Raw genomic sequence first — 27,319 nt, 5'->3', positions numbered from 1 at the left:
AGACAACATAGCTTCATGCTGGTTGGCTCTTAGGGGGTCTCTGTTTGGAGTTTTTGTGGAGGGGAATTTTTAAAATAGCATGTGTGGAATTTAGGATAAAACCTAGGAATTTGCCTGAGTCATGTTTGATTTGATGAAATGCAGAAGAGCAATTCTTATGTGTGCAATATGTTGCCATAAAAATTCTTCATTTATAGGAAAACAAATCTGGAACGATCAGCATAATACATATCTAGTTCCTTGCATAAAAAGCATTAAGAATTTTCTGCTGGTGAAATATACAGAAACTGTATATAACTGTATATAAATCTGGTTAGATTTATATGCCACTCATAAGTTAGGTTTTTTCAAACTGTATGTTAAACTTAAAAATAGTGCAGTAGCACTCAGTATAATCTCAAGCTTAAAAAGTAGTACTTTCTTAAAAATGTAATGAAGTTAAATTTTTCCTCCAAAACTAACCACAGATATTCCAGACTTGGAAAATGGAACATGATAGTAGGTTCAGAATTGTGGTTTACACATCTGCAAGTAAGGGGGTAGGAGAAGGGGTGGTGTTTTTAACAAAATATTTCTACTGAAGTTGCATTAGTTGCCTGCACTGAACATTTGCAGGAAGTTAACTGAAAAAGAGGCAGCTGATAGGGAAACTGCTAATTTAATTTGTGTCTGAATTGATTAGCTGTTCATGTTTTGTAGTCTTTTGAAGAACAGTAAAAGCATCTGCATAACTAGAAGGTTTGAAAGTCAGAATGTCACAGAAAAAAAAGTTAGATATAAACCTCTAAAGGTGTGCTTAAACAAAGGAAATTCTTTCAAACCTGATTATTTTACTGTGTTACTGCACTGAAATGAGAAGCATTAGTATTCCAGTTAGGAAGTTACTGCCTAAATACATGTATAGAATTTAGATTGCCAGTATAAAGCCAAGTTTTCTTTCTGTCATTCTAGCTACCTTTTATCTAAAACATTGTAGAAAAACTTCCAGCTTACAAATAGACATTAGATGTAGATCTATCTTCTGATTCTATTGTTAGGACAAGCTACTTACAAAAGAACAATTACATTATATATCTTGGGAAGGAATGATCAGATAGCTCTATATATTCAGAGAAAATAACTTTGTTCTAAAGAGAAGTTTAAAGAATTCAGCCTTCTTAGAAAACTCTTGCTTTTTAAATTGTCACAATATACTCTTATAAACTTCCCTCCCCTCCATATATTTTGTTTTAAGGTACTTGTGGTCCAGGCTGTCAGACCAGATAGGCTACAGAGTGCCATGGCTCTTTTTGCCTGTAAAACCCTAGGTAAGTTAATTTTTCATCAGGGTGTTTCCACACAACAATTAAATATTTTTTTGTCTGATGTTTCTCTCTTATAGTTCTTATGGAATCCTTGTTTTAGGTTTTGAAAATGTGCTGTAAATGGATTTGTTGATATTGTTCTTGTAAAGTATTGTTAAAAAGTGCCTTTAAAATCGTTTGGCTTATGCTACGTAATGATTTAAAATATAATAAAAGATCTGTCAGATTCTTCTAATGAATTCTTGAACACTGGAGTAATTAAGAAAGGGGGATAGCTGGTTTGCTGTAAGTTTTATTTACACTGTAACGTTTTGCCAAAGACACACATTTTCCGAAAAGATTATTTCGTTTAATGTCTTCTACCATTTAAAAAACATTAGGTTTCAGATTTTGTAAATTGGATCTCAAAAGATTGTTTCATATTTTCAGTCATTTTTGTCAGTCTCTTGGACTGCAATACAATTTTTACTGTCTGTTTAGAAATACACATGATTTAGAGGGAATCAATGCTATGTTTGTCTGTTGGTTCTAGTCTGTCTCTTTCCTCTCTGAGGTCTATTCTGTCCAAAGTTTGAGATTTACATTCCAAATAATCTTAAAATTGAAATACAGCACAGCAAAGCCTTCCTTTAGTTTTTAGCAGTTAATGGCAATACACGTAGGGAAGATGAATGGAGTGTCTCATTGGGGCGGACACTGTAGTTTTAAAAGTCACCCTCTGCGTTACGTAGCGACAAGGAAGAATCTGTTGGTTTTAGTGTGTGGTACAGCATCAGGACAAAAGTGGGATTAACAGAAGGGAAAGGATCTAGGTTGTAAAGACATGAACTGTAAGTGGCAAAAGGCTGTTTTTAATGTGGTAGGAAATGAAAATTGACTCACAGGCAGCCAAGGTAATATGGCTGGACTTACATTTCCAGTACTTATGAAGATCTGCAGTTTGAGTGATCTCGAGATGGGCGATTTTGCATGATAATGCAATAGATGAGCTATATATTAAAAATAGTGACTGTGGTAATTCTAAGTTCTTGAAATACGTGTCCTTTCTTATTAGTGTAAGATTAAGTATAAGTTTTGGTCTCTGATTCTTACATTTTTAATGGCATTTGTGCGAGGGTTTATCTTACTCCCTCTTTATGCTCTGTCTGTGGGCATTATTTCTTGCTCAAAGTTGGTTCCATGTCTGCCACCAAGCCCAGTATTTTCAGGAGTAAGGTTAGCCTGCTCTGTCAGACATTATCAGTAGATAGAGGGGGTACTTTCATCATGGTGAGCGTACAGTCCCACACTGACAAGGTCCCTGCCTGTTGGAAACAAATGACAAGTGCATCTGCAGTACGTGCAGCTCAAAGCCCAGCAGAGACCTGAATTCCGAGTAAGTTTATGCACCCACTTACTGTTGTCCCAAACTTAATGTATGACATAAATTGGTTAGGTCCATCTTGATACCAGTTCCTTGGAGGCATTCCACAAGGGAATGGATTTTGGTGAATGAAACTACAGTCTCACTGAGGAAGGCAGGATACTATTGACTCCATTTGCGGGCAAGGTTTCATCCACAGATCCATATCAGTGAGACTTTATTTTGAGATCAAGTCATAAATCATGACTCGCACTTTCCAACTAATAAAAGGGGTCAATGCTTATATAAATGTTTCTTTCGTGATTTTTTACCATGTCTGTTGCAGGGTCCTTGCCTGAAACTTCTTAAACAAACTTTCACTTAGTTCAGAAGGTAACTGTTAAATTTCCGATCTCCCTTAGCTGTTTTCCTGTGAGAAAAATGAGTTCCAAAAGAGCTGTAAAAGCCTACAAGAAAGCCTTCCACTTCTGTTTTATCCAGATATTCTGTTTGTTTTTTTCTTTTTTCATATTCTACATATATTTTTAAAAGTATGGATGAAGGGGGATTAAAATAATTTCTTTTGAAGATAAAGTTTGTAAGAATTTTCTATAAATGTATTTTGTGGGGACCCAAAATATGCTTATTTTTTTATTTTACTTGCTATACTGAAATGTACCATTTTAGGAAAAATCATATTGACAATATAGTCCCAGTTCATTCCGTATAGCTCATGGAGTTGTTTTTTTTTTCATATCTGCTTTAATATAGTATTTTGAGTCTGGCTACATCAGAAATGGTATTTAAAGAGGCTTGATTTTAATTACCAACCTTTTCATATTCTTCAAGAAAGCAGTAGAGATATGAAGAAAGACAATCAGTGCAGGCTAAACAAGTCTGTATTTTATTCTCAGAGACCATTTTCTGTAAGGTAGACCAGAGCTCTCATGGTTCCATTGCATCTAGGCCAAAATAAAATTATTTGCCAAAATAATAATAATAAAAAAAAAGTAGTCTCCTGCTTTCTGTATTGGAATTGTGAATAGTGATTATGCACTTACTGATATTTTTGTACATCATTTCTCTGTGTACAGATCAACAGCAGAAGGAATTTTAACAAGAATTTTGAGTTCAAGTTCCAGCTGTTGTGAATTGGTTTAATTGCATTGACTTTAGTAGAGACATTTTGTGAAGAGTTGTTTTATGGAAGCTTCATCAGTTTATAAAAATGTGAAGTTTGCATCCTGTCCCAAACTATGTATTTATATGTCAGGTCTTTCTTTTTTCCCCTTGGATTCTCCCACCCCCCACCCCCAAGATATTTTCTGAGAAGTTATTTGCTCTCACATATGCTTTTTCTTCTCATGTCAGGGTGTCAGTTTGGACAGCAAGATATAAGAAATTCTGTCAGAATGCAACATGGAGGCAGAAAAGTATGTCAGGAATTCCCAGTATGACTGCATAGTTATTAACTGGAATATGAGTGTTTATTTGTTTACCCTGAAGACAATGGGGTCCTTTGTTTTCAGTTTTCTAAATGTAATCCTGGCTGTAGCTTTAATTCTAATGGCCAGGAATAGGCAGGGCTGTATTATAGTTTTTCTGTATTTCACTTCTGTTGAGCTTCCTTAAAACAAAAAACACCAGCAGCATAGCTATGCTTTTTCTGAACATTGTGTCCAAATTTCTAAAAAAACAAACAGCTTTATGGAAGAATACTTACTCTGTATTAATTTTCTAAATGCCTCTCAAGAGTGCTACAATATATATGGCTAGGCAGTTACCATTTAGAATTGCACCTCTTCTAAATTAGTATCATTACCATAAACATGCTATTATAATAACTTAATTTGCAGGTGTACACACATTTGTCTATTGCCCAATCATAGCTTTTTTTTCTATTTCCCAGTTAATATAAGGCCAAGCACTAGTCCCCAGTTAGAGTTATGTAAGATATCAAAACTCCTAATCAATTAAGCTTCTCAGGAATCTGCGTGCCTTCTGCTTGCACTACTAAAAATAATAATAGAGCCAACAGTCTCTGGTTTCTCTTGATTATGGTACATTCCAGGCACCTGTTTGTGGCAGCAAAGCAGTCTTAGGAACAGGAACTTAAGAATGGCTGAATAAGTGAAGAAGAGAGGCCTGTCTAGCACGTTACTGTCTTTGTCAGTGACAAATAATAAAAGTCAAGGCAAGTGTATAAGAACATCACAAGCCTATAGTGAAACCGTTTGCAGTGGCCAGTGCTTTATGTCTCCAGGATTTCTCAACTGGAAGTAATAACACAGTACTTCAAAGAAAGGGGGCCTACAGGAAAGATGGGGACAAACTTTTTAGCAGGGCCTGTTACAACAGGACAAGGGATAATGGCTTTAAACTAAAAGAGGGAAGATTTAGACTAGATGTAAGGAAGAAATTTTTTATGCTGAGGGTGGTGAAACACTGGCCCAGGTTGCCCAGAGGGTGGTAGATGCCCCATCCCTGGAAACATTCAGGGTGAGGTTGGATGGGGCTCTGAGCAACCTGATCTAGTTGAAGCTGTCCCTGCACGTTGCAGGGGGGTTGGACTAGATGACCTTTAAAGGTCCCTTCCAACCCAAACTATTCTACGATTTTCCTTCTATGACTTTGTATATCTGTTCTGCATTTTCATGTAATAATGAATATCTGCAGCATTGCCTGATGCCCATTCCACAATGTTAATTCATGGTCAGAAAGATCTCTGGTTTTTGTGTCCTTGCTGCCTGTTGACTTCAACAGATATTTTTAGTGCTGTATCTTTCATAGGATTTGAAACAGTAGTGAAGATTTTAAAAATTATTTCCTTCACTGAAATAAAAGTTCATAAAATTTAAAATATACCTCTCTAAGACCTTACTTTTTATCAAATCTTGATTGAAAATTTGGTGTTAAGATTCTCAATATATCTTTATTTCTTATGTAGATAATTTTAAGTTTTAATAATGCTTTATGTAATGTTTTAATATTTATATGTAATTAAGATGGAAAAATTTATATTTTGATACTTCAACAGTGAAATATATTTACAGTGAACACAACTCAATAGAGGGATTTGATGAGATGAAACTTCTTTAAGGTGCAAGACAGTGGTTTACAGCCCAAATATCAGAATGCATCACAAGTACCTCTTCCTTGTGGTCTTCATCCACAAAAATAAATGTTTGATGTTGGATTTTCTAATTATAGGCATAATACTGTCTTCCATTTTCAGCATTGTAAACACTCTTTCATAAAAGCTAACTAAAATAAACTTTCTTACCTGAGAGAATGCTATCAAGTTCTACTTCCTGATATTTTTCTTTCATTGCTTAGAGTGAATCGAGTAGCTTGAATTATGCCTGTAGTTGAAAAAACCCAAACCAGTCTCTCCCTGTATATCAAGTTTCATTTTTTTCTTAGCTAATGTGTCTATTTTCTTTCTTTCTCCCCTCCCTGCCAATTGCTTAGCTACTTCCATTTATTATGTTAGTGAAGGGAATGTTAAATCTGGAGTAGCTTGTATTTGTGAAAAATGTTACTGTAAGTTCAGATTGCAGGGATGACTAGAAGGCTAGTATGCTGGGCAGCTTTTATTCGAAGTGTAAGCTTTTTTCAGGCCTTCTGAAAATGCATCCAGATTTGGCCAATACAGGATTCGTTGAAAAACAGTTTGCAGATGTTTGTCAGATATTTTTGAGATTCTGACAGTTGAGTCCCTGAAGAGTCTTCCTCACTGAGCTCGCTTCAGTCCAGCACTGAAGAGCCCTACTTTAATTTCAGCGGCATTTTATGGATCTTCTAGGGTTTGGGGTTGATTGGCAGTGAGCAGCAGAACTCATCAAGGGGGCTGCCCATATCAATTGCCTTATGGCCTCAGTTTATATGTTTATCTCTGCTTATATTATCTCTGCACGCCTAATGAATGTAAAATGACAATATTTTCCATTATTAGTCTTGTTTAATTCATTTTTTTAAAGCATTTTGATTGTTAGTGATTTTATCTGTTTAGTTGCGTCGGTTAGATTGTCTGTATAGATACATGTAGAGAACCCAGACCTCATACTAACCTTGGCCAGTCTGCCGTGTTATATTCAAATTACACGTATTAGATGCTACATTACATGTAGCATACATAGTATTGTTCTACGTGGAGATAATAGCTCAAGTCTGAAAGCTGGCTGCGCCCTCAAGGAAATAGGTATTACATCTTTTAGTAGATGTGGCACAGATGTCACTGATTTGGGCTCTTCTGTCTTGCTTTATGTTGTGATTTCCCATTGCACCTAACACTTCAGTATTTAAGGACCAGTCTAACGATGCATTGAAAATATTTGGTTAACACTGTTTAAGTTTATGTTACGCTTACACACATGTCTTTGGGCTTGTCTATAAATGCTTTGCCTATGCTAGGTCAACATTCTAAACATTTAAGTTCTATATTAAAGCAAATAATAGGCTAAAGTAATTGTAGTACCAAGAACTGTGTGAAGTCATTGTCTCATACGGGAGAGAAGTTCTGCATGTGGACATGCAGCAATTAGTTTTAGCAAATAGCACAGCTTCTCCTATTCTTATATTCCAGCTCTTTTTGCATGTTTTTTTGAAGACTACACTCTAAATAAAGATTGCAGTTGGAAGTCCAGGCCCCATTTTGGTGCTTGTGTCTTTTTCTTATCAATATAGGGTGCCTTCTACTTGTGTATTTTAAGGATTTTTTTCTCATTGTAGGACCAGATTTATGGTCTCCATTGAACAGAACTTTGGCAGCCACATGACATAACAAGTGGTTAATGAAGCACTTCATCCTGTGTAGTCACTTTATTTCCATAATTCTAATTCTAATTATAGGAATAAAAGAATTATCTCCATCACCTCTGAATTTGAAACGTCTGTATAAAGAGACTCTGGAAATTGAGCCCATCTTGATAATCATTTCTCCTGGTGCTGATCCTTCTCAAGAGTTGCAAGAACTTGCCAGTGTTGAAAGAAATACTGAGTGCTACCATCAGGTCAGTCTTCGATAAGCATCTGTAAAATTTTACAGTAGTAATATCTGTTTTGCCTTGTTTTTTAAGGAAGATATTATGTAACAGCATAGTTTGGTGTCTCTGTGTTTGTTGTTCCCACCCATCTTGCCACTAACTTCTGATTCCATTGGCAAAATGCGTTGGAGAAGAGAGACACAATTAGTGATCCTCGCAGAAGCAGAATCCACACAAGAGGTATTCCCCATGGAGAAGGGGAAAAATGAGAACATAGACGGCAGAGAACAAGAGAGACTGAGAATTATTATACATGCTGAAACATTGTCTTTTTTAGTGTGGAGTAATCAAAATATGAAAAAAAACTGACTGAAAACTAGACATCATAATTTGCTTATAGGACTTGCATATTTCTTTCTTCAACAGGAAACATAAATCAGATATTCAGTGTTCTTGAATGCTTAGGAATTTTGTGAAATTCTATGAAATATTTTGAGAAATTTTACAAGCAAATGTTAACCAATTAATTGTTGATGGGAGCTCCTGAACAGAACTTCTGTATTTCAAGTCTTTTTAAAAACGTGATAAAGATCGACCACGCGGAAAAGCCCGCAGATTTCAGGAATAGGCATACAATGCTGAAATTATTTGCCCAGACAATACAACAGTTGTTTTTTTGTCATGGTGTACAGCTCTCATGATATACAATCCCTCTGTCTCTGCTGTGGGTATCGCTCCAGTCCTGCTTGTAGGTTTGGGAGACCTGGGAGGCCTGAGACAAGCCTCAGCAGTGAAATTTCGGACTTAAAGGGCATTGAGTACCTCATCCTTTCCCCTGTGCCTTGCCACTATATGTCCTGCCCCACCAAGCAATGGGCTCACAACTCTCCTTGGCTTTCCTTGGCTGACAGGAACCTTACAGAACTCAAGAGATGCAAATTTGTGCCCCTGGCAAAGATGAAACCCTTGCAATGATACAGGCAATAGATTGACTGGCTGGGGAGGATCTCTCCTGAAAAGGACTGTAAGGTTTTTGTAAACTACAAGCTGCACATGAGCCAGCACTCCACCCTGCCAGCAAAGAGGTCTTTGTGATGACCTACTAACAGCCTTTCAATGCCTACAAGAAAGTCACTGTGAAAATGGACCCAGACTCTTTGCAGTCAGGCATGGTGGGAAGACAAGAAGCAACGGGCACAAATGGTAACGAGATAGGTTACAACTGGATGTATGCAGAAACTTTTTCACCATGAGAACAGTCAAACAGGTTGCTCGGTGCAGTCTCCATCCTCGAAGGTGCCCAAGAGTCCACTGGACGAAGCCCTCAGCTCTTGGTCTGATCTTTCATAGCTGGTCCTACTTTGAGCAAGGGGTTGGACTAGAGATCTTCCAGAATCCATTCCAATTTAAATTATTCTGTGACACAAGGCAGTTTCCTACTATTCCTAATTCACAGTACCAGTATGTTTTATAACTTTCTGTAAAACGTTATTTCCTTCTGTCATTTGAAATATTCAGGGGAGGGGAGTTGTTATCTAGCTGGTCACTGGTTAGCATAGAAATGGAAAATGTCAAGTTTAATGTTGCTTTTAAATATTCCTTGAAATTGTTCCTTTCCTGGAATGTGTGCTGGTGTAATATATTTTTTCCCATCAAATTGTGAAGATTTAGATCCTACTGCCAGCTTATCTAGCTGTGAATGTTTCAGAATGCATATTTCTTACTCTGCCACAGGGCTTTTTGTGTTTATCTCTAAATATCCTGTACATGTTGGACTTCTAAAATGCAACATGGTGTGGTACTTAATTAAGGAATGGTACTCAGAGCTAAGTCATCTGAACGTTGGCCTACTAATGAGAATATTTTTTGTTATTATTTTTTCCAGCCCTTCCTCATGCAATTTGAACAGAACACAGAAGATCAGATTTTTCTTCTCTGTTGAAACTTTTTTCATATGGGATAAAGAACAGACTACTAAATTTTTGTGGTGTACTACCATGTTGCCTGGTGACTTTCAATTATCTCTTCTGGCTATTTTAAATTATTTCAAGATATTATACTCTGTTTTATTTAGGCAGAGAATATCCCTGTGTCATCATACAAAACTAAGGCCCCAAGTTTCTTTGACTCGGTACAGTTTTAGGATAAAAAGACAGGATGGATTTCCTCTAATGGGTATTTGATGAAGTCATAATAGTTACAATAGTTCTATTTTGCTATAGCAGTAATGTCATAGAATCATAGAATGGTTTAGAGTTGGAAAGGACCTTGAAGATCATCGAGTTCCAACCCCCCTGCCATAGGCAGGGACACCTCCCACTAGACTAGGCTGCCCAAGGCAACGTCCAGCCTGGCCTTGAACACCTCCAGGGATGGGGCCCCAACAACCTCTCTGGGCAACCTGTTCCGGTGCCTTACCACCCTAAAAAGTGAAAAAATTCTTCCTAATGCTTAATCTGAACCTGCCCTTTTCCAGTTTAAAGCCATTCCCCCTCGTTCTATCACTACATGCCCATGTAAAAAGTCCTTCCCCAGCTCTCCTGTAGGCTCCCTTTAGGTACTGGAAGGCCGCAATAAGATCTCCCTGGAGCCTTCACTTCTCCAGGCTGAACAGCCCCAACTCTCTCAGCCTCACCTCATAGGAGAGGTGCTCCAGTCCTCGGGCATGTCAAGACAAGACTTTTCAGATTGGCTCAGACTACTTTCTTTTCAATCTGTTTGGTTCAGGGTCTCTTGGTATGTATAGCTTCCAATTAGATTCTAAGGTGAATATACTCTACAGGTAGTCTAACATTGATTGTTGCAGTAATTGTGCCACACAACAAGTCCATTCTTTATTTTCAGTTTTCACTAGTTTATCTGAAAATTCAGCTTTGGATCTTTTTATTTCCATTTGAAGATCCAAATTTATTGTGGCCACAATATGATACTTTAAAAAAATGAAGAAAAGACTGTTAAGCTATTCAAATTTCCCAGTTGGAAAGAGAGCAGTCTTAGTTTTTCACTCTTCTCAATATGAAATTGAGTGTTTCTCTTCAAAGGAAGTACTCCTAACTTACAGTCAAAAGAAAATTTGTTCTCATTTATCTCTTGGTTTTGTTGTATCAGCAGTTCTACAGTAATATGGTTCAGTCACTGATATTTAAATTACTTTTTGAGTTCCCAGGGAATACCATCACTGTCACCAAGTGATGTATGTTTTTTCCATAAAAAGACTAAGTAATGTTGTTTCTTAAGAAACTCTGGTTAGATGGGTTGCAAATAAAAACCTGTTTTCATTAATCTTTTCCCTACCTCAGTAGCCTCTCACATTAGAGAAAATTCTGGTTATCTTTAGCACACCTTCTTTTTCACATATGTAGTCTAACTTCGAAGCACAACTTTGTATTTCAATGTTAAATAAGGTATGATAAATTCCTGATGCAACTGTGTCTTTCATTTCAGATTGCAATGGGCCAAGGCCAAGCTGACCTGGCTATTCAAACTTTAAAAGAATGTGCACGCAAGGGAGAATGGCTGTGTTTAAAGAACCTGCATCTTGTTACGTCTTGGCTTCCTGTACTGGAAAAGGTGAGGGTAACTAGAGAAGAATGTATTGGAAACCAGGAAAAATTAGTATGCAACATTTCTGAAGCATTTCAGGCATTTCCATGGTGATGTTTAAAATTCCAACAATTGAAAAATAAACCTTTACAGTTTTCTCAATCATGTATAAGGTGAAATGCTTCAGATCTAAGCAGCTCCTTCCTTTGTGTGAGCACTTTAATTTTCATACAATGTAGAGTATTTCTGCCACAGTGAGTGAACAAATGATCTGGTAAGGACTTCTGGTACTTTATGGGATACTGACCATGTTTACTGAACTCTGACTCTATGTATGCTTAAATTTATTCTTTTTTTTTTTTTTTTCCATTTCTAGCACTTCCTTTTTAGTAGTTCTTTTCTGTTAAGCGTAGTTTGTGTCTGAGTGACTAAGAGATTTTTGTTAATCTGAAATTAAAATGTCTAATGTTTTATAGAAGCTCTTACTTATGGCATGTAAAAACATTAACTTGCTAACTATATAAAAGTGACTTTACGTGTATATCACTGTGAAATTCACAAAACGAACTCAGAAAAAGAAAAGTGAGGAATTGCTATCAACAATTGCTACAATCTTCATTTCCCAGTTTCTAATGATTGTCTGTCAAGTGTTATCCTTGGATGTGAGCTTGGAGTATGTCTTCTGTCTAGCAATGACCATGTGGCATGTGTGTGCCTTTAACATTTTTATAATCCATTTTGAAAAAATGGGAAGGCAAAGCGAGATAACACTGATGTGTGTCATGTAGTCTGAATATGATAGTGAACAGTAAGGAAATGTTTGTAAGCCTCCTACTAATTATAAAATTTAAGATCTTGTAAGTATTATAATATGGATATGTATCAGAAGTTTCTTATTCTTTCCACAAGAAGATAATACTGAATGTGTTAAACTTCTTGCTAAGCTTAATATAGACTGAGATTTGCTGATGTTTGACTCAGCACATCCCCTGTCCGTTTTGTATACCATTAGCAAGTGTGAGGCTGTGTAATTCATATGTTTGAACATCCTCTTAAGAGAGGTCTGCCTAATTATAATTTGGTTCCATTCAGGTACATAAATTTAGTTCTTACAACCTTTCCATTTGAGAAGATGAAATGTGTCTTCTGGTCAGTGTGAACTTTATCAATATGAAGATGATACCTCTTCACAACTTACAACTGACTGCCCTGTCTTCTAGCCAAACACAGTGTATCAGGCAGAGGATGCACGCTACAGATGATTGCACTTAAACCAGCATCTCTTGTTTTCTCTTCTTAAATCTGCTTCCAAGGCTGGGGATCATTTTCATATTTTAGTTTGTCTCCCATAACATCCTCATAGACGAGCTGATGAAATATGTACCTGATCATTCCACAGTGATGTAGACTGAAAATTGGCCTAACTGCAGGGCTCAAAGGCTTATTGTCAGCAGGAAAAAATCCAGCTGGAGTCCACTCATCAGTGATGTGCTCCAAGGGTTGATACTGTGGCCAACATTGTTTAACATCTTAATTATTGATGTGAATAATGGGACTGAGTGCGTCTTTAGCATGTACAGGTGATACAAAACTGGGAGAAATGATTGACACAGCAGATGGGTGTGCTTTCATTCAGAAGGACCTTGATAGGCTGGAGAAGTAGGCTGACAAGAACCTTGTGAAGTTCAGCAAAGGGAAATGCCAAGTGCTTCCCATGGGGAGGAATAACTCCAGGCACCCAGACAGTCTGGGGGCTAACTGGCTGAAAAGCAGCTTGGCAGATAAACCTGGGAGTCCTGGTGGGTAAGAAGCTGACTATGAGCCAGCAACGTGCCCTTGCATCAAAGAAAGTCACCAGCCTTCTGGGCTGCTTTAGGCAGAGCATTTCCAGCAGGTCAAGGGGGGTGATCCTTCTCCTCTGGTCAGCCCTGGTGATACACATCTGGAGTGCCTGTGCCCAGAGCTGGGCTCCCCAGTACAAGAGAGGTGTGGGCATACTGGAGCCAGTCCAGTAAAGGGCCACAAAGGTGATGAAGGGACCAGAGCACAAGGAGAGATTGAGAGAACTGGGTCTGTTCAGTCTGGGGAAGAGAAGCCTTGAGGGGAATCTTACTATTTAATGTGTGTTGGCCGAAGGGAAGGAGCAAAGGAGACAGAGCCAGACTCTTCTCAGTGGTGTCCCATGACAGGACAAGAGGCCAAGGGCACAAATTGACGTACAGGAATTGCCATTTAAACATAAGACAATTATTTTTTGTGGTTGAGAAGTTGGTCAAACACTAGAACAGGTTGTCCAGAGAAGCTGTGGAGTCTCCATCCTTGGAGATATTGAAAACCTGACTGGACACAGTTCTGGGCAACCTGCTGTAGCTGACACTGAGCAGGGGGTTGGACGAGACAGTCTCCAGAGGTTCCTTCGAACTTCAGCAGTTCTATGATTTTAGGTACCAGATACAGTTGTTGTTTTGCCTAATTTTGCCCAATTCATGGGTTAACAGAATTTTCATGGGTTAACTAAAAGCCCAGAAAACAAAATTATTATGATTATGTTTTAGAGATCATAAAAATGAGTGGATTGTGAGAAAATCTGTTGGAGTGTTTTGAGCTATGTTTCTTCCAAGACACATAAACAAAACTGTTGACATTGTTCTCAAGTCAATTGTCAAACAACTTTGGTAGCTTTGGTGGAAAATATGTCTGTTTCAGATGCACTTAAAGCACCAGCAGTGTGTTTTCATACATTTGTAATTACATTTTTTGTGAAGCCTTTGTATTTGAAATAGCAATATTTATTCTCTTGGAACTCCATTTTCCTATTTTCAGTTTTCTGTGAATCATATGTGAAGTGTGCATACAATAAACACTTTAATAAAAAGAAATTAATGTAGCTATACAGTTGTTGAAAGTCATCAAGATCTCTTGTTGATATGCAGCCCACATTGCAAGCCTTCATCTTTTGAGATGTGGCCTTCTGTTTGTTTTTATTTTTTAGGTTTTTTTTTAATTTAAAAAGAAGTGAAGAACTCCTATATATTTTATGTTCTGAATTTAGGATCTGGGAAGGAGTTGCAAATATTTTGACAAGGCTAGGAGGAACTTTGAACTTGAGCATGGTATATGTAATGTGTAGAGACAAGACATCTTGAACTATAGTCTCTTGAATAACCTTACTAGTAAAAACAGCTAAAGAATTTTTAGACAAGTCTAAATTTCTAATTTGGGGTACTATAATTTTGTAAATACTGTTCTGTATATAAAAAAAAAATAATCAAAGAAAACCTCCTTCAATATGTAACATCTCTTTAACAGGAACTGAATACATTACAGCCTCAACCAAACTTCCGCCTTTGGCTTACTACTGAAGTTCATCCAAAATTTACTCCGATTTTGCTTCAGTCAAGTCTGAAAATAACTTATGAAGTAAGATCTGTTTGGAAAGCTTTTATTGCATGTTTTCAAGGAGTGAACTTTGATGTATAGTAAACTACATGTTTAGATAGAACAAAGTTTGGATAATGTGGACTATTTTCATAACTGGTTTTGTCTTGAATTTCAATTATATGTAATAGAAAAAATGCTATGAATTTACCTTGAAACATTTTTAATGATCATTTATAATGTATACGTGGGAATTGCAGAAGCTGTGCTTTAAATGAAAGCTTTGTAAAATTTGTTTCCAGGTATTTTTGCCAATTGAAAGTCTGAGCTGAAAGTATTTGTTTTGTTTTGCTCTCCATATTCTTGAATGTATTTAATCAGTGCTTCTTAAAAGCAAAAACCTACGCCGGTGCAGGTACATGGATGAAAAACAAGGAATCCCTCCTTCTTGATGAATGTACTCATCTGAAGATCATAGAATCAAACTTTCTCTTCCTTATTTTTCTTTTTGGCCCCATAGCTTTTTATTCACTGGACCCTTTAAAGAAAAAATGGCTCTCCTCCCTTACAGCAGAATATACAATTAAAGGCCTTTACTAAAAATTGGGAGCTTTGCTTTCAGAATGGATCAGCCTAAGGAATAACTGGGACCATATTCCTCCAACTTGTTCGAAAGTGCTCTAAACATTTATGCATTTATGCATTATGGAAGTCATGGGTAGGGGTGCTACTAACTCTTCTGTTGGTTATGGAGCGTGGAGATTTTACCTACAGCTGAACCAAGAATGACGTAATCACGGAGTTTCAGAGTTGGAAGGGACCTCTAGAGATCATTTAGTCCAACTCCCCTGCTAAAGCAGGATTGCCTACAGCACATTGCTCAGGACTGCATCCAGGCGGGTCTTGAAAATCTCCAGGGAAGGGGACTCCACACCCTCCCTGGGCAGCCTGTGCCAGTGCTCTGTCACCCTCACCGTAAAGAAGTTCTTCCCTGTATTTGAACAGAACTTCCTGTGTACTAACTTGTGCCCGTTACCCCTCGTCCTGTTACTGGGAACCATTGAAAAGAGCCTGGCTCCATCCTCCTTCAACCCACCCTTTAGATACTTGTAAGCATTAATAAGGTCTCCCCTCAGCCTTCTCTTCTCCAGGCTAAAGAGTCCCAGCTCTCTCAGCCTTTCCTCATAAGGCAGATGCTCCAATCCCTTAATCATCTTAGTTGCCCTTCGCTGGACTCGCTCTGGCAGTTCCCTGTCCCTCTTGAACTGGGGAGCCCAAAACTGGACACAGTATTCCAGTTGTGGCCTCCCCAGTGCAGAGTAGAGGGGGAGAATGACCTCCATCGACCTACTGGCCACACTCTTCCCTATGCAGCCCAGGATTCCATTGGCCTTTTTGGCAACAAGGGCACATTGCTGGGCTATGGATAATTTACTGTCCACCAGGACCCCCAGATCCTTCTCCTCTGAGCTACTTCCCAGCAGGTCCGCCCCTAACTGTACTAGCGGTTTGCTTTCTTCCTCCCCAGGTGCAGGACCTTGCACTTGGTTTTGTTGAACCTCATTAGGTTCTTCTCTGCCCAGCTCTCCAACCTGTCCAGGTCACGCTGGATGGCAGCACGGCCCTCTGGGGTGTCAGCCACCCCACCCAGTTTGGTATCGTCAGCAAACTTGCTGAGGATACACTCTGTCCCCTCATCCAGGTCATTAATGAATATATTAAACAAAATTGAACCAAGTATTGACCCCTGGGGGACACCACTGGTTACAGGCCTCCAACTGGACTCTGCGCCGCTGATCACAACCCTCTGAGTTCTGTCCCGCAGCCAACTCTCAATCTACCTCACTGTCACCTCATCTAGCCCATACATCCTCAGCTTCCTAATGAGGATGTCATGGGAGACAGTGTCAAAAGCCTTGCTAAAGTCAAGGTAGATGACATCCACGACTCTCCCCTCATTCAGCCAACCACTTATAACATCATAGAAAGCTATCAGATTGGTCACCCTTGGTAAATCCATGTTGACCACTTCCAATAACTTCCTGTTCCTCAACATGTTTGTAGATGACATCCAGAATGAGTCGCTCCATTACCTTCCCAGGGACAGAGGTGAGACTAACCAGTCTGTAGTTCTCTGGGTCCTCCTTCCTGCCTTTTTTGAAGATCGGAGTGATGTCAGCCTTCCTCCAGTCCTCAGGCACCTCTGCTGTTCTCCATGGCCTTTCAAAGATGATGGAGAGTGGTCTAGCAATAACATCTACCAGTTCTCTCAGCACTCGCGGATGCATGCCATCAGGGCCCATGGACTTATAAATGTCCAGCTTGGCCAGGTGGTCTCTGACCTGGTCCTCCTCAACTGAGGGAAAATCTTCCTCTCTCCAGACCTTCCCCTTTGCCTTCAGAGTATGGGATTCATGAGGGACAGCTTTAGCAGTGAAGACCGAAGAAAAGAAGGCATTCAGTAACTCTGCCTTCTCTGTGTCTTCCACCACTAGGGCACCTGTCTCATTCACCAGCGGGCCTACATTTTCCCTAGTCTTCCTTTTTCTATTGATATATCAAAGAATCTCTTCTTATTGTCTTTAACTGCAGTGGCGAAGCTGAGTTCTGATTGAGCTTTGGCCCTTCTCATTTGCCCCCTACATAGCTTTGTTATATCTTGATAGTCCTCTGAAGCTCTGACCTTTTAGAGTTCAATGTCGCTGACTTTCAAGAAGCCAAAATTGTTACACTTTTATTTTGACTTCCAAGTATTTTAAACTTCTGGGGTACCTTCTTCCTTATATTGAGGTCTTCAGTGGTACAGAAACTGCAGGACTGTATAGGATTGTCACATTTCTTTTCATCTAGCCTCTTGAACGTACTGATCCCACTATCTTTGGAATAACTGGAACTTCACACTGATGCAATGGTCTAAATCCTTTTTTTACCTTTGTAAATATTTTGTTACCATGAAAGGGCAATGATCACCAATGAATTGAGTAATAATATTTGATTATTATATGGTTGTGGTATGTCCCTTCAACCAATCAAGATGTAGATAGTTTAAAAGAAAATAATCATTTGACTACAATATTTTGCAATTACTTTCCACAAGTGTGCGTATGCAACATATGCAACTGTGGTATTCTTCTGGAAACATTAACAAACTATTTTTCAAAAGAAAGAGTGAACATTCTTATAAATATGAAAATGTGATTTAAATCTCTTCAAAATTTATGCTTGCCTTCACACTTGGAAATAATTTTGAAATGTCTGGGTATCTAATCAGTTGGTTTTACTTTTAAGCACTGTAATCTTTGTTATTATATAAACTTTAACTGCAGTTATTTCTACTGGTTGTGAATACTACCTAACACTGAATTGGAGAACTGGCATTTTGTCATGCATATGTACCATATCTACATGCTAGCGGTGACGGCATAAGGCGAGTTAGCTCTCATCACAGAAATGATAATTGGTAGTTGAGCTTGTAATATCAGAAGAAAGGTTCTTGTTCTTGAAAAAATTTACTTTTATGCTTTGATAGGGTACTATTCTTTCACTAAGTTCTTTTAATGTAGTTCACTCCTCCTATCAGTTGGTCCTGGTCACAATTTCCTTTGGTATGTTTAATTTATTTTCAGTATAAAATCATTCTGTTGTTCGGCCACTTATTACAAGCAGATTTTCTTCTTGTTAAAGTTTGTTTTATTAAGTACTGTTTGTCATTTAATTAAGCTATACATCATAAGTTAGAATTTAAGAAAACAGTACATAAAAGTGTCAGGTTTTCTGTCTGGAACAGTGTTTTTCCTTCCAATGCAGGCACCTCCAGGCCTCAAAAAGAATCTCTTGCGAACCTATGAATCGTGGACACCAGAGCAAATTAATAAAAAGGGAAATTTGTCTCGAGCACATTCTCTCTTTTGTTTAGCATGGTTTCATGCTGTATGCCAAGAAAGAAGAAATTATATTCCTCAGGTAATATTGTTTTTTGCTACCTTTTGAAAAAATTACCCCATTTATTATTTGGAAGTATTCTTCATCAGGTTTATATTGGGTCATGTTCAGAGATAAAACAAACTTGGATACTTCTGGTGCCTGCCTCCATTATTGTCTCTGAATTCATTGCACAATAAGATCTTGGTAGCCTTTTCCTCTGAAAATTGCTACTGCCTGCATGGGGTAATTTTGTGATTTGTATACTAACTGATACTGATGCAGGATTGAGGCCCTATGGAGAAGATTCTGTGAATCCTGTTTGCTTGGGACAGGAAAGAATATTTTGGAAACATACACAGTTGAATGGAAGACGTGAGAAAAGAGACGCTTTGGTGGGAAGGAGGAGACGACATTGTCTACTCTTTCTGCACACAAACCCTGTTCAAGAAGGAGGAAGAACAAGGGAATTTACTCATTTTTCGTGAGGATTATAATGATTTTCAGAGACTGTGATGTAGATTTCCTTAGATTTTTTTTTTTTTAAGCAAACATTTCTTTCTGGCTGAAGTTGATTAAATTAAACAGAAAAAAAAAACCCAACCAACAAACTGTTCCATGTCTTGTTTATTTTATGTAGACTAGGGGCGAAATTAAACTGTCATCTGAAAGATTTGAGCCGAGTTTTTTAATAGTTTTGACTTTGTGTTTTATAAGGTTGTTTGCCTCTTGCACTAGCAGACTTTGAATATAGCGTTCAAGAAGCAGAATAGGTGAAAATATTTAAAGTACTGATAATGACACGTGAACTCTCATTTGGCTTTGTTCAAATTCATGTTCATTTACCACCAGCTTTCCAAGTGACACAACACAGGATTACTGCTTTCTCCTTAATTCCACTGTAACTGTGTTTGTCTCATGTGCAGGCATAGTGATGGTTTTATATTTTGCTTAAGATTACCAGCTTCTAATATTGCTGGACTCTAATTAATCCCAGATAGAAGCTCTTGTCCTTTATAATGAATTGCAGGTTGGTTTGGGTCCATGTAGAGATCTGTCAAAAAAAAATACATGAACACTGTTGAGAGACTGCAACATCTTTCCCGTTTATGACCTTCGGGGTGACTGGCTGATAGCTTGATTGTGATCTGTGGGGCAGCTGCAGTCTTGACCTGAGACTGCATCTGTCTCATTGGATACGTATATGTTATCTGACACATTTGTGCGTTTCTCATCATGAGTCAGATGCTCCAGTTCCTATGGTATGATATTCATAAGAAGATACAGCAACAGGGAATACCTTTGAGATCTGAATCTTGAGATCTAAGTTCTCTATCATATATCAATATTTATTTATACTTATCTATTTATATTGAAAGGGTTTTGTGAGAATTACATATGCATTACACATTAATGCCATATAAAGAATAATGCCTCCAAGAACAGAAAGGAGGTATAAACTGAGATTGATTGAATATGCATATGGTGGTCAGCATTTTTGCTGTAATAGTAGCAGTAATTGCTTTGCTCATCAGACTTTTTTACGTCAGTAGAGAAATGGCATGAATTAAAAAAATCATAAAATCATAAAAAAAATGAAAAATCATGAAAGTATAATGTAGACTGTGTTTGAAGAATCAGACCTATTTATTAAAATCCAAAGGGAACAGAAATGAAAAAATGCCCTTAGAAATTAAATCATAATTCAATGCGTGATCGAGTCACAGAGGCCAGCGAGTGTTAGTTGAAGTAAATACTGTTAAGAAATAAAAGAATCTTAAGTTTACATTCCTGTTACTCAATGGATTCTAGTTTGTATAATTATGTAAAATTAAATGCACTGGTAGAGCTGATTCTTTAGTACTACCTTCACTGAATGTTTCCAAAGCTGCAGTTTGAAGGACATAAGTTGTCTCTTTTTTCATTCAGCATTAAATAGTATACAGTATTCAGTAACCACCTAATATTTGTATTTTACTTCACTATCATCATTGTGTGACTAATTAAATTCTTTGGATTTCTTTTAATGGTAGGGTTGGACCAAGTTTTATGAATTTTCTTTATCTGATCTCCGTGCTGGTTTTGACATTATTGATAGACTCTTTGAAGGTAAGTCACTTCTTAAGGAAAGATTTCTCACCTCTGTAGCATAATCCTTCTGAATGTCTCTTGTTTAAAATTTTGAGAATATTAAAAACTTTCATGGTAATTTTTATAAATTGGTTACTTTGAATAATTGTTTTGTTTGGAGTGGGGCCATTCTGTTTAAAGGCTGCTTTGAAGATATTTTAATTTGGCGTTTATTCTTCATTGGAACATTTTCACAAATACAAACGCATGACTAGGTAGATAGGTAACTATATCACGATGGGAAGTAGTCTACCCCTGAATTAGCTGTGCTTAGGCGATATCAGGCTTTTCTGGATGTAGGTCCAGACTCTGAGGATATGTCTGTATTAGTAAACTTATAAGGACTGGACACGGGCTCAAAACTATTCCATGATCAGGTTTATTTTTTCCCCATATTTGACTTATGCAGACTGGCATTCTCGTAGGCAGTGACAAGGTATGGTTTGTCAGATAGCAGAGCCTGGAGACTCTTTCCAATAGGCAGCAGGTAAGAGGTTACCTTATTTTAGGGCAAAAAAGAGTTTAGCTGTATGGGTGCAAGCCACCTTGTGCCATCTGACCTTGGGTTCAAGCAGGACCTGTCCCATTTTACCATTAGTAGAGATGTTGCATGAAGAGCTTTATCTTTCCACAATACCCGGATAAGAGTGGAGATGCTGCAAGGCTCGTCACCGGTAAGCAAAGCTAGAAATACAGGGTGAAGCATAATTCCATTTTTGGGAGGCTGGGTAAACGAATAATTTCTTTCTGTCGAGAAGTATTCTGTTCAGCTTTTTGATTTCAGAAGAATAAATAGAAAATACAGGGAGTGCCTGGAAGATGAAGTCTTCTGTCTCTATTTCTTCCAAGTGTCCGTTCCTGCATATATTGAATAAATGAATTGAATATTAATGTGGTGCTTAGGGACGTGGTTTAGTGGTGGACCTGGCAGTTTTAGGTTAACGTTTGGACTTGATGATCTTAAAGGTCTTTTCCAACCTAAAAGACTCTATGATTCTAGGAATTCTTCATATTGAAACTCATTGTTAGATAGAGTCCACTTCATTGTTCTAAGAGGTGTAGTAATTCTTTAATGTTAGTTAATATGGAAAAGATAATTTTTTTAAAGTCTTTGCATTTTATATAATTTCACAGTAAAGTTAGGCACTGATATTTAGAGATAATTTATGATCATTGACTTAAATGAGATTTATGGATGATTAGTACTTCTGGAATTAGACCTTAGTTATTACTTGAAACATGCAGTAATGTAAAGAGGTTGAATCATTAACTGTCAATGATAATCATTAATCTATTCATTAACTATTGCTGTGAAGGTAACTTTTCTTACTGAGGAATGATTGACGTATTTGGAAACAATAGTTACCACCAATAAACCGCCTCTTAAAGTAATTGCAGCTTCCTTTTTTAAAGGGACTTCAAGAAGTACCTTTCTGATCAAGCTTTTACCTGCACGTGAAAGCTACAGGTTATAACTAGATCATTGTCCCATGTAGTTATTTTGGATAACTGTGATAAAAGGGAGGGAAAATAGGTTATTTTGAACTTGTGGGATATAGCTAAACCAGAGTAATCTAATTGCAACGTCAGTCCAACCAGGAAACTAATAGTAACATACTTAGTTTCATGTGCTATGTTGTGTGTGATTTATAATGATTTACAAAGTATTTATTCTAGACATCTTTGTGTTTGAAAGATGACATGTCTGGTAACGTCAGGTGTCCCTGCCCATGGCAGAGGTTTGGAACTAGGTGATCTTTAAGGTTTTTTCCAACCTAAACCATTCTATGGTTCTATGACTCTGTTTTGAGCATGATCTAGTTTTGGTTCAATCAACCAGTTTATTTTATGAGATCAGATGGTACTGTGACACAAAATAGTGTATAAAATTTTGAACAAGGGGAATTCTTTTTATTTATGACAGAGGACCACATAATTAAAATTATAATAGTATCATTTCTGAGATGCGTATAACCAATTGGTTTATCTAATAAAAGGCACTTCAAAACTTGTACTTCTAATAACTCATTTTTAAACACAGTCAGTGTTTGTTTCATCAATGACAAATATTTACAAACTCATTGAAGTTTCTGCAATTTTTATTATTTGGTAATATAGAAGAAAAACAATTAGAAATTACTATTTGATATGTCTGTATTTTTTAATTCCACTGAAGAACTGCGATGACAAGAAGAAATGCTTATAATGCAATGCTATCCATTGATACAAAACTAATATTAATTAATTTATAGGTTCCAAAGATTTTCAGTGGGAATTTGTGCATGGCTTGTTTGAAAATGCAATTTATGGAGGCCGTGTAGATAACTACTTTGATATGAGAGTTCTTCGGTCCTACTTGGAGCAGCTTTTCAATTCACAAGTCATTGGCAGTTTACATGCTAGAGGCAAGAAGATGACTGTTTTCCCATGTTCGATCTCTTTACCAAATTCCTGCAGTATTTTGGTAAGTATACATCTTCTATCACCTAATATAGAAACTAAAATGTTATTTTTGCGATTTATTCTTGGAAATAATTCCACAAAGAAAACCAGAGTTACAATCCAAAGGATACCTCCATTTATTTTAGACTTATTTTGTGTGGAGCACTAATTTTTAAGTTGCCAGAACTATTCTGCTAGTTTTTTTGGTCAGTCTCCTTTTTTATGACACCTGATTGGACTATGGTGCAGAGCAGCATACCTATGAAGAACTGAGTAAAAGACATGGGGTCAATTTATGAAAAAGAAGGATATCGTTACATTTTTATATAACAGTACATTAACATAACAGCACTTTTGTACAGACTGCTAAAAATTCTTATAACTCTGGATAAAACAGGAAAAACGAAATATATCTCCTTATTTACAAAATATATCAGCATTCTGACATAATCTGCTCATGTGCCATAGAGGGTGTTTGACGTTTTATTTGGAGATAAATATGGATTCTGATTCTCCGTTAGTACTCCTTTCATGTAAACAAGAGGGAATTCAGCAGAGTCTGAAGAACTGATCTCTCCCTGTCCTTTCACATGCTATTGTTGCTGTTACTATTAGTAAGATTAATTTCCATTTTAATGTAGGACTCCATACTAGACCTCTAATATGAGTTGATGTAAATGGAATTATGGCAGTTAAAGCAAATTGTTGGCATTTGGCATTCTCTACCTGGACTCTGACTGTTTAGGTTTGGGGTTTGTTTATTTCTTTACTTGAAAAGGGACGGTTATTTTTTATAGATGTGCTGAGTTAATATCATAGAGAGGGAAGGAATAAACAAACCAGACTGGTCCTCCTTCTTGTAGATAGTGTGGTCAAATAGATGAACCTTTCTTCTTGCCTGCAGTGCATTTAATATCTCTCAGTTTCTTATATGATTATTTATGTGAGAGTTTATACTTTTATGTCTTAAATATTTTTCTGTAAGTAGTTTTGATTATTAGAATAGTAATAATAAAGTTAAGTTTGATTACTTAAGTGGAATAATATCTCGTACTAAATAGTGGTCCCTCAGTGTTTGGTGTAGAGTTCTGCTGTGGTTGTTATCTCTGAAGTGAGATTCTGTGTCAAAGTAAATCATGCACACCTAGGACGTGCTCCTGCAAGCAAAGGACAAAATGCACGTGGTATAACACAGTAGGGTGCAGCCAGACTTTGAAATAGTAAATACTTTTGCCTTAAAGCCACAATAAAAGAGAGGTCTAGCAACAGCAGTTTACCCTAGTCTGCACGGCCTCTTTCTGTTTTGTACAAGAGCAGCATCACTAGTGACTGTTATACTATAAACCACTACTGATGCTATTCTGCATTTCCAGTGATCATGCAAAACTATTTTTACCTAAATGATTTAACTTTCTTTAAGTGATAGTATCTTCATAGATTTAAATAGAAGTGAGCGTGCTTCATTTTAGAAATATGTATTGTACTCTATTATTCAAATCCCAAATGCTGAAATCTTTTTATTTATATAGTTGTTAATCTTACTTTTCAGTTTTCAACAGAAATATTGTAACTACTTTTCAGAGACAGTCTTATATTTTTTTTTTCAGTTGACAGCACTACTGTAATCAGAATTGCTTTTAGCTCTTTTAGAGTGGAAACACTATATAAAAGAAAATAGGTTCTTTATAAATAAAATTAAGAAATTTAAGATTACCAAGATAGGTCATGTGATATATACTTATTGTAGTCTTTGTGTTATGCAGAGCTCTTAACCAAATTCTTTTCGGCATACTCTCTTAATTGCATAAGCTGAACAAAAAGTTCCCTCAGTTATGTTTATTCTTTACTTCTAATGCAGGATTATCGTAATATTATTGAAAGCCTTCCAGAAGACGATAAACCTGACTTTTTTGGTCTGCCTGCTAATATTGCTCGTTCATCACAACGTATGATCAGTTCCCAGGTAAAGTTACATTTTTCATTGATCTCTGAATCTTTTCTGCGTCAGGTATAAGCTAGAGAACCCAACCAGCTGTATATAAATATGAATTGCCATAAGAAAGTCAGAGTAAACGGAGGATTTTTTTTTTATATCTTGACTTTTATCTATAGAATATTTTAATATAATAACAATTATCTTTAGTTACAGAAGTATTAGTTAAAGACTTAAATAAAAAAAATATTGAGAAAGTTTACAATAATATAATTCAGCTCATGTTGAAGACAATCCATGTATGTAAGTCAGCAGTATAGTTCTTACAGCTGCTGTTCACTGCAAGTTAAGGTTTTAGTTTTGGTCACCAAATTCTAATACAATAGTTTGACTGATAGAATATGGGTAAAATTTTATGCTTTTTCTGAAAGACAAATTCTGACGGATTCTCCCAGTAGTCAGAATTCTGTCTTTGCTATTAGAAATGGGAAATTTTGAAGAAAAAAAAAAAGTTCTCACTGGAGAATAGCATACAACTACTTAGGCGTGTCATAATGAAATTCTCAGCATAATGAAAAGTAAGTTCCAGGGCTTTGGTACATCTTAGTTTAAAAATTCACTAATTTTAAATATTTCCATTATCGCTTTAGCTGTAAGATATGGCAGATGGCTACATCATAGTCAAGAGTTCTTAGCTATCATTTAGTTGCCGTCCAGTCCAGATTTAAATATACGTTTATTCTGTGAGAATGAAGTTATCTTAGTGCTGGAATAATAGGCAATGATCAAGGATTTTTCACCTATTTGTTTTAGAATTGTGTGTAGAAGCCTCAGCTGGGGTGAGTGACCTGGGTCACCCATTATACTGGGTACTATTAATGGCACAGCTGGCACTGCTACTCTTCTCACCCTTTGTGGAGCTAGAAAAAAATGAGCATCTCTCTTGTTCTCATCATAACTTCTATCTTGTCGGTCTAAGAAGGGAAAAGATGGAGTGATTTGAACTCTGGATGTCTCCGTCATCAGTACGTTGCTTGGTTTGTTGGACAAAACTTCTCAATGCTAATATTTTATGATTTCCCTTAGGTGTCAGTTCAGTTGCCTAAAAATTGGTATCTTGTATCAACTGGAGATGCCCCAGTGTATTTAAGACATCTACTAGGAGCTGCCAAGTATGACACAGGATCCACATGAATACATTTTCTTGTTGGGCTGGCAACTGGAAGTCAGAGGCAAAATGGCAGTAGAAAACAGTGTTTAAGCAACTGATTTCCACTGCTTGTGTACGCTGGTCCCGTAGAGCATCGGTCTGGAAGTCCTGTGTCATATCTGCCTATCCATAACATTTTCTTGGGTAACATACAGAGTCTCAAATGGCACTATGTGTAACAACTGAATTGAGCCACGAAGGCCTAGCGTCTAGGGAGGAGTTTGGCTAAGAAGTGGGTGTACCTCAGCCTGAGTGGAAATTCAGTAATGCTCATAGGTGGGTGGAAGTCCATCTTTCGTTTATCCAAGTTTGTGGGGAATTCTAATCCCTTTTAGCTCAAGTATGGAGCAAGTTTGGGTCTTTGAGGCAAAGCTTAAATTTTTTATTTTTTTCTATTTTTTTTTCATTGCTTTTTAGTTAAGTCTGGATGAGAGCACATGATTGCTGTATAAATGCAGTTAAACAGTACAAATATTTAACTACTTTATTTGGTAAATTAATTGCGTCAGATAACATGAAAGTTGATTGAATTGAGAATCGTGTATCAGAGCTATGAAGTGAACTGGTCTGTACATCAAGGCTCGCTTTAATTTGCTGCACAGCCCTAACATCCTGTCTTACATAAGGACAAGTTATAAGGGTGAAAAAAAAAAAGATTAAATCATAGAATACCTTGTTGGAAGGGACCTCAAGGATCGTCTGGTCCAATCTTTCTTGGCAAAATCAATTGGAAGTTCCCTATAATTGGAATTAACTATGATTTCAAGATTTAGAATTACATTTTTTGAAAAAGTATCTAATTGCTAACACTCAAGTTAAAAAGGGGGCCATGCAGAAATTTCTTACTGGTATAAGACCTTTGATCTGTTAAAAAAAAAAATTACCTTTGAGTTAAATTTGTTTAAATACATCTGTTCACTTAAATCCATAGCTGTCTTGTCAAATTATTTGTTTTATTATTAGCAAATGAAACTATAAAGCTATATAAAGACAAATCGGTAGGCTGAGGGTGCATAGGGTAATACACTAAGCTCAAGAACTCCTCTATTACAAAGCCAAAAAATGCACCAAGACTCAGTGTAGCTCTGTTTGGTTTTGTCTTAATTTTTTTTTACATAAACATCAACTTTG

At 37.0% G+C, this 27,319-nt stretch overlaps 1 protein-coding gene across 1 annotated transcript in view; it reads left to right on the top strand.

The window, feature by feature from the left end:
• The window catches only part of DYNC2H1 (dynein cytoplasmic 2 heavy chain 1), a gene marked incomplete at its 5' end in the record, with an annotated part of 191,497 nt that overhangs the window by 99,217 nt on the left and 64,961 nt on the right, over window positions 1-27,319 (top strand). The window contains 8 exons of the mRNA XM_082483473.1: window positions 1,235-1,307; window positions 7,498-7,658; window positions 11,076-11,201; window positions 14,484-14,594; window positions 18,360-18,515; window positions 20,507-20,582; window positions 22,856-23,067; window positions 24,904-25,008. Of these exons, the coding sequence (XP_082339599.1) occupies window positions 1,235-1,307; window positions 7,498-7,658; window positions 11,076-11,201; window positions 14,484-14,594; window positions 18,360-18,515; window positions 20,507-20,582; window positions 22,856-23,067; window positions 24,904-25,008 (1,020 nt within the window). The remainder of the gene's footprint in view (window positions 1-1,234; window positions 1,308-7,497; window positions 7,659-11,075; window positions 11,202-14,483; window positions 14,595-18,359; window positions 18,516-20,506; window positions 20,583-22,855; window positions 23,068-24,903; window positions 25,009-27,319) is intronic.

This window comes from Vanellus vanellus, assembly GCF_965231255.1.
Source record: "Vanellus vanellus genome assembly, chromosome: 1".
Classification (NCBI taxonomy): domain Eukaryota; kingdom Metazoa; phylum Chordata; class Aves; order Charadriiformes; family Charadriidae; genus Vanellus; species Vanellus vanellus.
The sequence above is the reverse complement of the archived record's forward strand: the minus strand, read 5'-3'. Positions and strand labels throughout refer to the sequence as shown.